The sequence below is a fragment of the Puma concolor genome, chromosome F2 (genome assembly GCF_028749965.1).
Source record: "Puma concolor isolate L17-30 chromosome F2, mPumCon1.1.hap2, whole genome shotgun sequence".
Taxonomy (NCBI): Eukaryota; Metazoa; Chordata; class Mammalia; order Carnivora; family Felidae; genus Puma; species Puma concolor.
This window is the reverse complement of record NC_141684.1, coordinates 80,465,280-80,478,306: the sequence shown is the minus strand read 5'-3', so window position 1 is coordinate 80,478,306 and position 13,027 is coordinate 80,465,280. Positions and strand designations below refer to the sequence as shown.

General features: G+C 35.1%; 1 protein-coding gene across 2 annotated transcripts in view; it reads left to right on the top strand.

The window, feature by feature from the left end:
- SNTG1 (syntrophin gamma 1) overlaps positions 1–12,605 on the top strand; it is a 902,129-nt gene extending 889,524 nt beyond the window's left edge. For both annotated transcript variants that reach the window (XM_086695809.1, XM_025922739.2), the window contains one exon: positions 8,273–12,605. In XM_086695809.1, coding sequence (XP_086551935.1) covers positions 8,273–8,431 — 159 coding nt within the window. In that variant the 3' untranslated portion in view covers positions 8,432–12,605. The remainder of the gene's footprint in view (positions 1–8,272) is intronic.
- Positions 12,606–13,027: the final 422 nt, after the last annotated feature.

Sequence of the window (13,027 nt, the reverse complement as noted above, 5' to 3'; positions counted from 1 at the left end):
ATAAATGTGGTATTAATGTATATCAGTGTTTTTCTTTATTCACTTAGAGGAATGATGCAAGATATTATTAAACAAGATTTTATATTACATCAGGATCCTAGGAGTACTTAAGACTTTGAAAGTAAGCATATTAGTATAGATTGGGAATTAAATGAGTTTTTATTTTTATTCACCAAACCTTGTAATAGAAGTCAAGAGACCAAGATAAACAATAAGTCAATAGCCCACACCACATAAATTTTACAAATCAGTGTACCTTACGGCATCTTATACAATCAAGTGCCAAAGTGGGTTGATCTTCCAGAATGGCAAAATGAGGTCTTCTAAAATGGCGCTTCTCTGGAAAAGCAGTGTTTAAAAAAAAAAAAAAAAGTCAAAATTATCAGAATTAACTTTTTCAGCCTTTGAAATTAAACACGTTTGCAATAACTGTAGATTTATTACAGACATGCTCATGCTCTGTCTCTCTGTCTTTCAATAATAAATGAACATTAAAAACTGAAAAAATAAGTGACATAAGGAGGCGGTGCTTGTGGCATGTAGGGTGCATATTGGCAGTATAGGCTCATTACAATTCACCTTTGCTTCCTCTGTTGGGTCATTTCTTTTGGTGGCAGATATTTTTCTTGCATGTCTGTCTTCTTCCATTTAAATTTTTTTAAGTTTACTTATTCATTTTGAGAGAGGTAGAGTGCAAGAGGAAGAGGGACAGAGAGAGAGAGACAGAGAGAGAGAGTCCTCAAGCAGGCTCCGCACTGTCAGCGCAGAGCCCAACGCAGGGCTCCATCTCAGGTGAGATCGCGAACTGGTGAAAGCATGAGTTGGAGGCTTAAGCGACTGAGCCACCCAGGAACCCTTGTCTTTTTCAATTTTGACTGATCGAATTTCTCCACCTCAGCCATATTGAGCTTGTCAGACACTGTTGCAGAGGAAGCAGAGGAAGGCGTACAGGAAGTGGAGTTAATAATAATTTTTATTTCACATAGTTTAAAAAACACGTATGACAAACATGGATTAAAACTTTGTTATTCTTTTTTATGAAGTTATAAAGTCAGTAACATGGCTTTTTTTTTAAAAAAATTGAGGTATAATTGACAGGGAACATTTCAGATGTATAACAGAATTATTTGATATTTGAATACGCTGTGAAATGATCACCACAAAGTCTGGGTAACATCCATCACCATACATAGTTACAGTTTTTTGTCTTTGGATGTGAACTTCTAGGATTTACTCCGTTAGCAACTTTCAAATATGCAGCACCGTGTTATTAACTCTATAGTCGCATACTGTGTATACAATCCCACGACTTATTTTTTGTATACCTGGAAGCTTGTAACGTTTGATGCTTTTCCCCCATTTCACCCACCACCAAATCCCTACCTCTGACAACCACCAATCTGGTCACTATATCTATAAGTTTATTTATTATTATTATTCCACATATATGTCAAATCATCTCTTTCTTTGTTGGACTTATTTCAGTTAGCATAGTGCCTTCAAGATCCATTGATGTTGTCACCAATGGCAGGAATTCATTCTTTTTCATGACTGGATAATATTCTTGTGTGTGTGTGTGTGTGTGTGTGTGTGTGTGTGTGTCTCACATTTCTTTATTTTCCATTAATGGATATTTAGGTTGTTTCCATATTTTGGCTTTGTAAATTATGCGGCAATGAATACGGAGGTGCATGTATCTTTTTGAATTAGTGGTTTTGCTTTCTTTGCTTATATACCCAAAGTGGAAATGCTGAATCATATGGAAGTTCTATTTTTTTTAATGTTTATTTATTTTTGAGAGAGACAGAGACAGAACATGAGTGGGGGAGGGGCAGAGAGAGAGGGAGACACAGAATCAGAAGGAGGCTCCAGGCTCCGAGCTGTCAGCACAGAACCTTACTGGGGCTTGAACCCACAAACTGTGAGATCACGACCTGAGTTGAAGTCGGATGCTTAACTGACTGAGTCACCCAGGCACCCCTGGAAGTTCGTTTTTACTTTATGAGGACACTTCATAGTGTTCTCCATAGTGTCTGCACCAATTTACATTCCCACCAACAGGGTACAAGTGTTCCCTTTTCTCCACTTCCTCACCAACTCTTGTTATTTCTTGTCTTTCTGGTAATAGCTATTTAACAGGTGTGAGGTGATATCTCACTGTGGCTTTGATTTTCATTTCCCTGAGAATGAGTGCTGAGCACCTTTCCAAGTACCTGTTGGCCATCTGGATGTCTTCTTTGGGAAATATCTACTCAGATTTGTCCATTTTAAGAATCAGATTATCAGGGCGCTTAGGTGGCCTGACTTCAGCTCAGGTCATGATCTCACAGTTCGTACATCTGGGCCCCACGTCGGGCTCTGTGCTGACAGCTCAGAGCCTGGAGCCTGCTTCAGATTCTGTGTCTCTCTCTCTTTCTAACCCTCCCCCACTCATGTGTGTGTCCTCTCTCTCTCTTTTTCACTGTCAAAAATAAATAAACATTTAAAAAATTACAAATCAGATCATCATTTTGCTCTTGGGTTGTATGAATTATTTATATTTGGGGGATATTTATCGAGTCAGATTTTTACAACTATGACTTCATATTCAATAGTTTGCCTTCTTCTTTTGCTGTATAGAAGCTTTTTATTTTGATGTAGTCCCACTTATTTATTTTTGCTTTGTTGCTTTGTTTTTGGTGTTGGATTCCAAAAGAAAAAAATCATTGCCAAGACCAATGCCAGGGGGCTTACCATCTATGTTTTCTTTGAAAATTTTATGGTTTCAGTTATTACATTAAAGTCTTTAATCTATTTTGAGTCAATTTTTGTGTATAGTGTGAGATAGTGGGCCAGTTTTATTCTTTTATATGTGACTGTCCAGTTTTCCCAACACCATTTATTGAAGAAATTGTCCTTTCCTCATTGTATATTCTTGGCTCTTTTGTTTTAAATGAGTTAGACAATATGCATGAGTTTAGTTTTGGAATCTCGATTCTATTCCACTGATGTGATGTATCTGTCTTTATGACAATGCCGTATCATCTTGATTCTATAGCTTCGTAATATAGTTTGAAATCAGAGTGTGATGCTGTCAGCTTTGCTCGTTCTCAAGGTTGCTAGGCTATTCAGAGTCTTCTGTGGTTCTATACAGATTTGGGGATTGTCTGTTGTATTTCTGTGAAAAATACTAGCAGAATTTTGATAAGGATTACATTGAATCTATAGATTGCTTTGGGTAGCATGGACATTTTAACAGTATTCTTCTAATCCATAACCACAGAATATCTTGACATTTATTTGTGTCTTCAATTTCTTTCTATCACTGTCTTTTGGTGTCTAATGTACAGCTTACTTACTTCACTGGTTACATTTATTCCTTGGTATTTATTATTTTGATGCAATTATAAGTGAGTTTATTTTCTTAATTTCTCTTTCTGATAGTTTATTATTAGTGTATAGGAATGTAATAGATTCCTGTATATTGATTTTATACCTTGCTATTTTACTGAATTTGCATATTAGTGCTAATGTTTTTTAGTAGTGTCTTTGGGATTTTCTTTTATAATATCCTGTTATCTGCAAATATATATATCTGTAGATATTTAAGACCATACGGTCCAATATGGTGTTTAAGGATGATGTTTCCTTTTGATTTTCTGTCTGGATGATCTATATATTGATGTAAGTGAGGTATTAATCCCCCAACTTTATTCTATTACTATTTCACCCTGTAGATCTTTTAATATTTGCTTTATATAGGTGCTTCCTAATTTATTAAATGTTAGAAAAACATAATTGATTTTGCCTATCGATTCATTTCTCTGCTCATTTAAGAAAGAAAAATGGACTTCTCTAAAAGATTATTATCTATACTTACTTTATTATTTTTTTGCACTCAATCACTTATGAACTGATTGCTATGAGTCTTTAGCATCCATTTCTCCATATAAACTTCTTTTTTTTTTATTTAAAAAAAAATTTTTTTTTCAACGTTTATTTATTTTTGGGACAGAGAGAGACAGAGCATGAACAGGGGAGGGGCAGAGAGAGAGAGGGAGACACAGAATCCGAAACAGGCTCCAGGCTCTGAGCCATCAGCCCAGAGCCCGACGCGGGGCTCGAACTCCCGGACCGCGAGATCGTGACCTGGCTGAAGTCGGACGCTTAACCGACTGCGCCACCCAGGCGCCCCTCTCCATATAAACTTCTTTGTCAAGGATCAAAATGATCTTCATGTTGCTAAATCCAATAGTCAATTTCCAATTCTCATTTTCCAGACTTTGTGTCTTGTCTCTCTCTCTTCCCGACAATGACTGTTTTTTATTTTCTTTTCTGTTTCTTCCCTACTTTCCTATATTTTATACTGCAGGATTCCCCAGATTAGTCCCTAATCCTTCTCTCTACATACCCTCCAAGCCTTGCCCTTCTCACTCAGATCACTGCTTTATCCTTTATCTCATCTTTGTTCTGACACATCCTAATTTTTATAACCTACCTTGATTTTTCTACACTAATATATACATATATATAACATATATTATATATATTATATTTATGTTATATATATTATATATGTTATATATATGTTATATATGTGTCATATGTTATACATATATATGTTATATATAATATCCATATTATATATAATATATATGTTATATATGTTATATATGTTGTATATATGTTATATATATGTTACATACTTACCCTTTTAATCCTATATGCTCTCAAATATAACATGTCCGAAACCAAACTTGATCTTTCATGCAAACCCTGCTTTTTTTCATAATTTCTCCATTTTACTAAATAACAACTCTCTCCTTTCAGTTGCTCAATCAAATATTTTGGAATCAACCTTGACTCAAGTTTACTTTCAAATCCTGCTCCTTTCCTTATTGAAAACTTTATAACTTCTTTCCTTTTTTTCAATCTTCTTCCCAAGAGCTTATTCTCAACAGTGTAGTCAGAATTATAATTTTAAGACTTATGTCAATTCTTGTCACTTCTCTGCTCAGAAATTTCCCATGGTTTTTTTTCCATGTCACTCGGAGTAAAACTCATGAAGAGTTCATATGGACTGCAAATTCTGACCTGTGTTATTTCTCTGACTTCATTTCCTAGATTTTTTTTTTTTAGACATTCCTTTAGTTCTGATTTTGCACACATGGCAATGGAGATTCTCTTATCTTGCAGCCCCTCCCTCACACACTCTTGCTGTCTTCTCTGCTTTCTTTTCTTTTTTTAAAAGTTTCTCTTTCCTTCTTAGTTATTTTTTGAGGGAGAGAGAGGGCACAAGTGAGTGAGGGACAGAGAGAGAGGGAGAGAGACAGAATCCCAAGAGGGCCATATAGGGAGGGAAAGAGAGGAAGAGAGAGAGAGAGAGAAGCGGGACTCACCCATGGCGGGGCTCGAGCTCACCGGATACAGAGCTTGAACCCACAACCCGCGAGATCATGACCTGAGCCGGACAGAGTCTGATGCTTAACTGACTGAGCTACCCAGGCGTCCCTCTGTTTTATTGTCTTGACTTTACTTACAATTATTTCAGTAATATTATATTTAATTGATTTATAGTCTTGTATCTTGTGTCTTGCCACTAGAATTAAGTCCCTTCAGGACTTGGTTTGTCTGTTTTGCTCACTATTTTTTATCTTTCCACCAAGAAAAAGACTAAATGCCTATAAAGCACTCAATAAATATTCACTGAATGAATGAATGAATGAATGAACGATTAAAATTTGAAGACAATTTATGTTTAGTGAGATTTATGGCGTTCAGAAGAGCTTTATCGTAAATAATCATAATAAATTTGATGTAGAAATAATAAATAATTTGATGGATGTCATTGTGGTTGCTCAGCAGGTAGATGGACAGATGTGTAGGTCTAGGAGTCATATTAGAAATGAGTAAATATATATATATTTATATATTATATAAGTATATATATACACATACATATATATCTGTATATACATATACATATATATCTGTATATATACATACATATATATCTGTATATATATATGTATATATACAATATAATATATATATCTGTATATATGTATATATACAATATAATATATATATCTGTATATATATGTATATATACAATATAATATATATATATCTGTATATATATGTATGTATACATGAGAGTTAAAGCCCCAAGAACAGATATAGTTGCCAAAAGTGACCATGGAAACAGGAGAAAGATGAGTTGACATTGGAATCTAGAATCAAAATTGAGCGCATGTCTGCCTCCTGCTTTCTCTTCTTACCTATCACTTCCCGCCTACCACTCACGCTCCTGAAAAAAAGGTGTAAAAACTTCAAAGTGCCAATCTACATCAAATAATTGGCATATAATTTACAAGGTATGAATAATTGGAATGAGTAATCTTTCTAAAAATTCCTGTATGATTAGATATTTATTTTTGACAATCAAGACATTATCTCCAAGTCACTAAAGATGTGGTAGAATTATTTTTGAGAAAACATTGTTATATTTTTGCCCACTTGCAATATTCGGATGTTTTCACCTTTACCAAGGGTGAATTGCATGTTTTTTTTCTGGTTTTGTTTTTGTAACAGTACATGGGCACATGCAGATTTTCCAAAACTGTACCACACCTTTCATGTCTGGTGGACTTAATCTGGGTTGATATCAAACATATTCAAAGTCTCCGGGTGACATAAACTGGCGGCACAAAGAGCGAAGGGATGAACAGGCGACTTTGACGCAGAGTTAAGGCAAGCGGAAAGCTGCTCGTGGGCAAATACACGTCATGTTGCCAATGAAGTGGGTTGTTAAGAAGAAAGCTTCTGAAATAATTTATGATGGGGTGACTGAAAGCATTTTTCGGTTAAAGCCTTTAAGGAAATGAGAATAACTAAATCAGATCTTTGCTGTTTTCCAGAATCAGCTAACATTTGCCATAGGAAGCTGTGAAATACAATACCAAAGCTTTGAAGGGAAGTACTGAGGCAGCGTAGCTGTTTTATCTGTATCGTACAGAACTATGAGTGAATTTGTGTTGCGCTCTTAGTGTGTTTCTGCTGCATGACCTGAGAAAATATTCCTAAGATGAATTATTTTATTTCAATAGTTTCCTGGTGGATGGCAGATATTACACTCTGTCCCAACTGAATAGACACGTTGTGTTGTTTCTCATCGTATATTACGAATTGCAAACACGATTAATGTGCATATCCGTTGTAATTCTGCATCCTTTATTACAAATGTGTAACGATAAAGCAACAACTTTGTCAGAAGTTTCGTGTGGTGTATTACCCTCTAGCGAATCCTCTTTGTGATCATTTTGTCATACAGATTCCATTCAGCACACGTATGTGTCTCCTCTCTATCCTCTTGAAATTAAGACATTTCTATGGGACGATTGATGGTTTTCCATAAAAAATATTTGCGACGTCAGCTTTTAAAATCTATCCTGAGTATCACCTCCTGATTTTACAGCCAGTCTAACACCATTCGTGTTTGAAAAACAAAAAGGAAAAAAAACAAAACGCCTTGTTTCTTTCTTTCTTTTTTTTTTTTTTTTTTTTTTTTTTTTGCAACGTGGGATACAAATTTCCTTAAAGATCTCAATGGGAAATACTTTTAAAAACTTCAAACTATTATTGGGCCTTGGTTGAGTTTTGTTTTTTTTTTTTTTAAACAGTCAGATACAACAAATTTAAATAATCAAATACAACAGTTAAAATTAGTTACATTTAAAATTAATGCATGTATTTTATTTTGGAACGGCACCATTTGGCTCCTGGTGCCGTAAATACTGATATACCCTTGCTTTCAGCATTTCGTATTCAGTGTCTTATGACAAATTGTAACTTATTCTAGAGAATAATGAAGAATATTTTTTTAAATATTTTAATCCAAATGTATCATTGGAAATGTGTATAAAGAGGTGAAAAATACTTTTTAAGCCACTCCCATGTTTCTCTTGTACTTTATCGAGAATAAGATTTTATTCTGGCCAAATATACCTCTATGCAGCATTTACCAATACCGAAGTGACTTTCATAGATAATAAGAATGCTTAGTATTTCTAGCCTCGGACTGCCATGTTTTGAAGTAAATCTTCAATACACATGAAGTTTACATATTGAATAAAAAGGCCTACAGTTTATATGCATCAGATATAATTAACTGGTTCCAATTGGTTTTATCAAGCTTCAAAAAAATGACTATTATCTAGTTGTCTAGTTATTATCAAGTGTTTTCAAGACACTGATTTGTTTTTGATCTGAAGCTTTTCTCGTTCCTTTGCAGGAGCTGGAATTTTCAAATCTGTTCGCTGTTCTCCACTGCATTCACTCGTTCTTTGCGGCCAAAGTAGCTTGTTTGGACCCTCTCTTTCTAGGCAATCAGGCTGCAGCTTCCGCTGCTCCCAGCTCTGCTACAACAAGCAAAGCCAAGTACACAACCTGACACACGGGGCTTCCTTTTGCCATGTACCATGACTGTACAAACCGAATAAACATCCTCATCATTTTAGACGCTGGAGAAACAATGGTGTCACCAGGTCGACAGTGAATTCGATTTGAAATTTCCGCAGAAAACAAGAAGGTCCTAAGGGATCTCAAAAGCATTTCTGTTTTGGAAGGCAATTGTGAATAATCTTAAAAGAACCTAACAGCTCGTTCTCACTCAGTTTATTTGTACCAGTATTTCATCAAAAGTGAAGACAAAAAAACGAATGATTCAAAGTATGTACATAATATAAAAAAATTGTAAGCTACCTATAAATAAAAATACCACTTAAATGGTTATTTCTGTATTTTAGATTATTTTGTATGACAGATACCTGTCGGGCCAGATCATGAACTAATGCCCTATCATTGAATTACAAGTAATATAAAGGAGGCAGACCATATGGCAGCAAAGGAAAAAAAGCATGCAAAATTTCATCAAGGAAGAAAGCACTTTAATTTGCTGGTGTAGAGTTTTCTGTGTATTCTCATTCCGCAACACGACACTGGCACTGCAATTTTGTTTATCTTGTTGTCACATATTCTTAAGAATTTCAAAAGAATAAATTCATTGATTCCATGAGAGTCACAATGTAAAATGTATTATTTTTCCTTAAATCACTGAAACCAACGTTTTATTGCTGCTAGTGTCAACCAAATATGCCAAAAGATGTTCATTTAATGACAAATGAAGAAAACATTCGTGAACCTCTTGCCCTTTCCTTCGTTTAAGGAGATTTTCACTTACATAATGGGATTTGGTATCGCATTAAAGTTTCATAAATTTTCAGTGACCCCAAAAACTTTTGTAGAGAAAGCCATAGCGACATATGTGGCATGTGAAACAATTCTTTGTAATCCTAATTCTAGTTATTTACGGACTAAAATGATCATAGGGTATAGTCTCCAAGTTTTACTTATGTTAGGGAAATGACATTTTCCCATTTTAGTACTATTTTTTGAGAAAATAAGGTGAGATATGAAAATAAAATGTTAAATTTCTAACTTACCATGTCATAAAAATGATTATATAAGGCCAAACTAAGTGGGTTATTTTAGGTATCTTGTGTTAGTAAATGTAAAGGGGATGGAAATCTGAAAACATCAGAGGTATGTGCACATGACAGATCCCAGGTGTTACATGACCATTTGTTTAATGTCGAGAACCTTCTCCTTTACTACAGCTGTACTGAGATCTGCTTTTAAACAACCGTCTATTAAAAAAAGAAAGATTACTTGTATGTTAACATGCATGTCCCCAACTAAATCAAACACTGGATATTTCCTTGTGAAGATGATGAAATACCCAATAAGTTGGTTTGATTGTCTTTTTTTTTTCTTTTTCAATATTTTTTTAATGTTTATTTTTGAGAGGCACAGAGAGACAGAGCATGGGTGGGGGGAGGGCAGAGGGAGAGGAAGACACAGAATCCGAAGCAGGCTCCAGGCTCTGAGCTGTCAGCCCGGAGCCCGACGCGGGGCTTGAACCTGTGAACCACAAGATCGTGACCTGAGCCGAAGTCGGTTGCCCAACTGACGGAGCCACCCAGGCACCTCTGATTTTCTTTTCTTAAATAGGACAAAAAATTTACGAAAGAAAGGATCAAAATTGTTTGCAAAAAGGACACATGATCATTATACTGACAAATTTATCAAACTATTTCCATAATCATCCTAAATTATTAATTCACTTTGTGTCTGGTTAATTCTTAAGCACATTGAGATTGAAAAGAAAAAAGCCAGGGCTCATAATTGTAACTGGCAAGAGTTAAGTTGCATCTAGGACGCCTTATTGAAAGAACTGTGGCAAATAGGACACCACGTGGTTTTTACATGGTTTCTTTTGACCATGAAATGAATATATACTCAAAATGGGGAGAACACTGTGAAATTACTGCTCACTATCTATTGACCGAACAGGACAGTCATTCTAAAGCCAGGAGCCCGCCAAAAGCAGGCTTCAGGAAGGCCCCGGAGCCTGGGGAGGAAGAGCAGAGAGACGCCTGCCCCTTAGGGGGGGTAGCAGTACGAGCTGGTTCCTTGCAGAATCTCTGCTGTGAGTTGGACGCGTATCTCAGAGCGCCCCACATTGGGGCAGCGTGGATGTGTCCACAGGGAGATCATCCGGTCTGTGGAGAGTAGGAAGTGGGCTCAGCCACCAGGAAAAAAAAAAAAAAGGAAGTCGATTTAAACCCTTACATAAGTGCAATGTAATCATTTTTAAAAGCAATGTCAGGTTTGTAAAAGCTCCGATTTAAATATACAAAAGACAATTGAATGAAATATCCTTTTTGTTGTATAATAAAAAATCTTCTAGCCTGTGCTTAGGTGTTTGAAGGAAACGGTGCACAACGAGATATGTAGGGGTATATATCTCCTTGTATAACACACACACACACACACACACACACGCACACATATGTGTATATGTATATAATAAAATGCTACCCACAAATTATATTAGATGAATATATTTCAAATATATATATTTAATACACTTTAAATTTACACTGTAAATTGTAGCTTGAATTAAAATTTATGATAATACGATATTGTGTTTATTTTTGATACCACTGATTAAAAAAGAAAAAAACAAACCTAACAGGCCTAAATTGCTGCATAACATTAGTGGGGCACCTACCTATTAGAAAAATATTACTCTGATGTTCATCAGTTACCAAATAGTATTTAACACTTTCCTTTACAGTGGAATGATTAGCCACTGTGGTTTGTTATAACTGGAACTATTTGAATGAGAAAGACTAAAAAATGAACAAAATACTCAGATAAATCTCTATTTCTCATGTAATGTAGGTTTAGGTGCATGAGATTTACTCATCAAATCCTCGTTTGTACTAGAGCACATTTTAATAGCAGAATGCTTCATTATGTGTTAACCCCTCCAGTGCCTTGGGATATGTGTGTGTGTGTGTGTGTGTGTGTGTGTGTGTGTGCGTGTATACACATTATACATGTATGTGTACGCATGTATGTGTATGTATGTATGTATGTATGTATATATGTATACATACATATATATACACATTAAAGGGTTCATTATACTGTACATAGTGCAAGCTCAAAGAGAATATTATATTATAGGTACTTAGGCCAGAGAAGGGAGTTCAAATATCATTTGAAATATTTGCTAACTACTATAATAATGTATTTTGCCTGATAAAGAATAACAATTCATTTAAGCTGAAGTATATTAAAGCGGGGGCATTTTAATTTGTTATACCGCAGCAAATATTTATTTCAAATATACTTTAAGATAGAATGTGTAACGTGTACCCCAACATTTACCATCTAACACTATTTTAAAGGGAGAATAAGCAGCTAATCATTCTTGCCCATTTTTCAGGCAGGTACCAGCTTAGAGTCTTAAAGTCTGTGCTCACAAAACTGTCATTAGGCAAGAAGAAAAGTAATTACTTGAAAATAAATGTCAAGTTCATATGAACCATAAAAGCAGAGAAATTTTCCTTTGGGTGCATTGGTTTATAGATCGACGTTTCCCTCATTTACAATGACAAAGCTTATTCATAAACTTTGTTTACATGGAATGCTGGGTTTGAGAGAGCTTGATTTATTATTGTGGAAAAGTAATAATCCTAACAATGATTTAGAATTACTGCTAGAAATCAGCAGGTGGAGAAGCTTTAAAAGCACAAGGACGATCTTGTGCTTAATTTTTAAGGTAAGTGTACACGTTCTGATATTAATAACAAACATTTTGCTACTCTTAATAGTGCTGTACTCATGAGCTCTTAAGGAATTGCTTTATTCATACCTCTAAAACTTTCGTTTATGATTTATTCTTATTCCTTAATACTTCAAAGTCATAATTCACTTATTTGCACATTTGAAGTTGCTTTTGAAGATAAATAAAATGTTATAAATGTTATATATTTTATACATATCAAAAATGCAATGACAATACCAGAAATACGAAATGTAAATATATTTATTTCATTTTTAATTGTTTCGGTGGATGTTTGTAAAACATAAATTAATATCTGTGACAAATGACTTGTCACTTCGTTCTTTAAGTTCATTAATGTACTACTAACAAAACTGTACCTTTTCTAATGAAGCATACTGGAAAATAAAAACAAATACTTTTTACTACATTTGTATTTTCACTTCTTGGGTTTGATCTGTAAGTTTCACGTGTGTTTAGAGCATGATTCTGGGGACTTAACTGAAATGGACTGGGAGAAATATGAGCTAACAGCCTGGGGCACAGACCTCTTGGGGCATGATCTGTTCTGGTTCATCAATATTTACCAAGATTGCATGTCTGACCTCCAAAGGCTCTAAAGGTTGAAGAAAGATGCTATCTGCCAAATTACTTAAACAGCCACAATTACAACTTTTGAAAACATGAGAACTTTGATATTTACACAGTGGTCCATTGAGAGCAGAGTCTACACTGAGAGCACTAGTCTGACAGGGCATCATCGTCTGGCCATTTGTAACCGGAGCAGCTCATCTCATATGTCATACGAGACCACAATGGTCTTTCGGGTAACTATAGTGTGGTAAGAGAGAC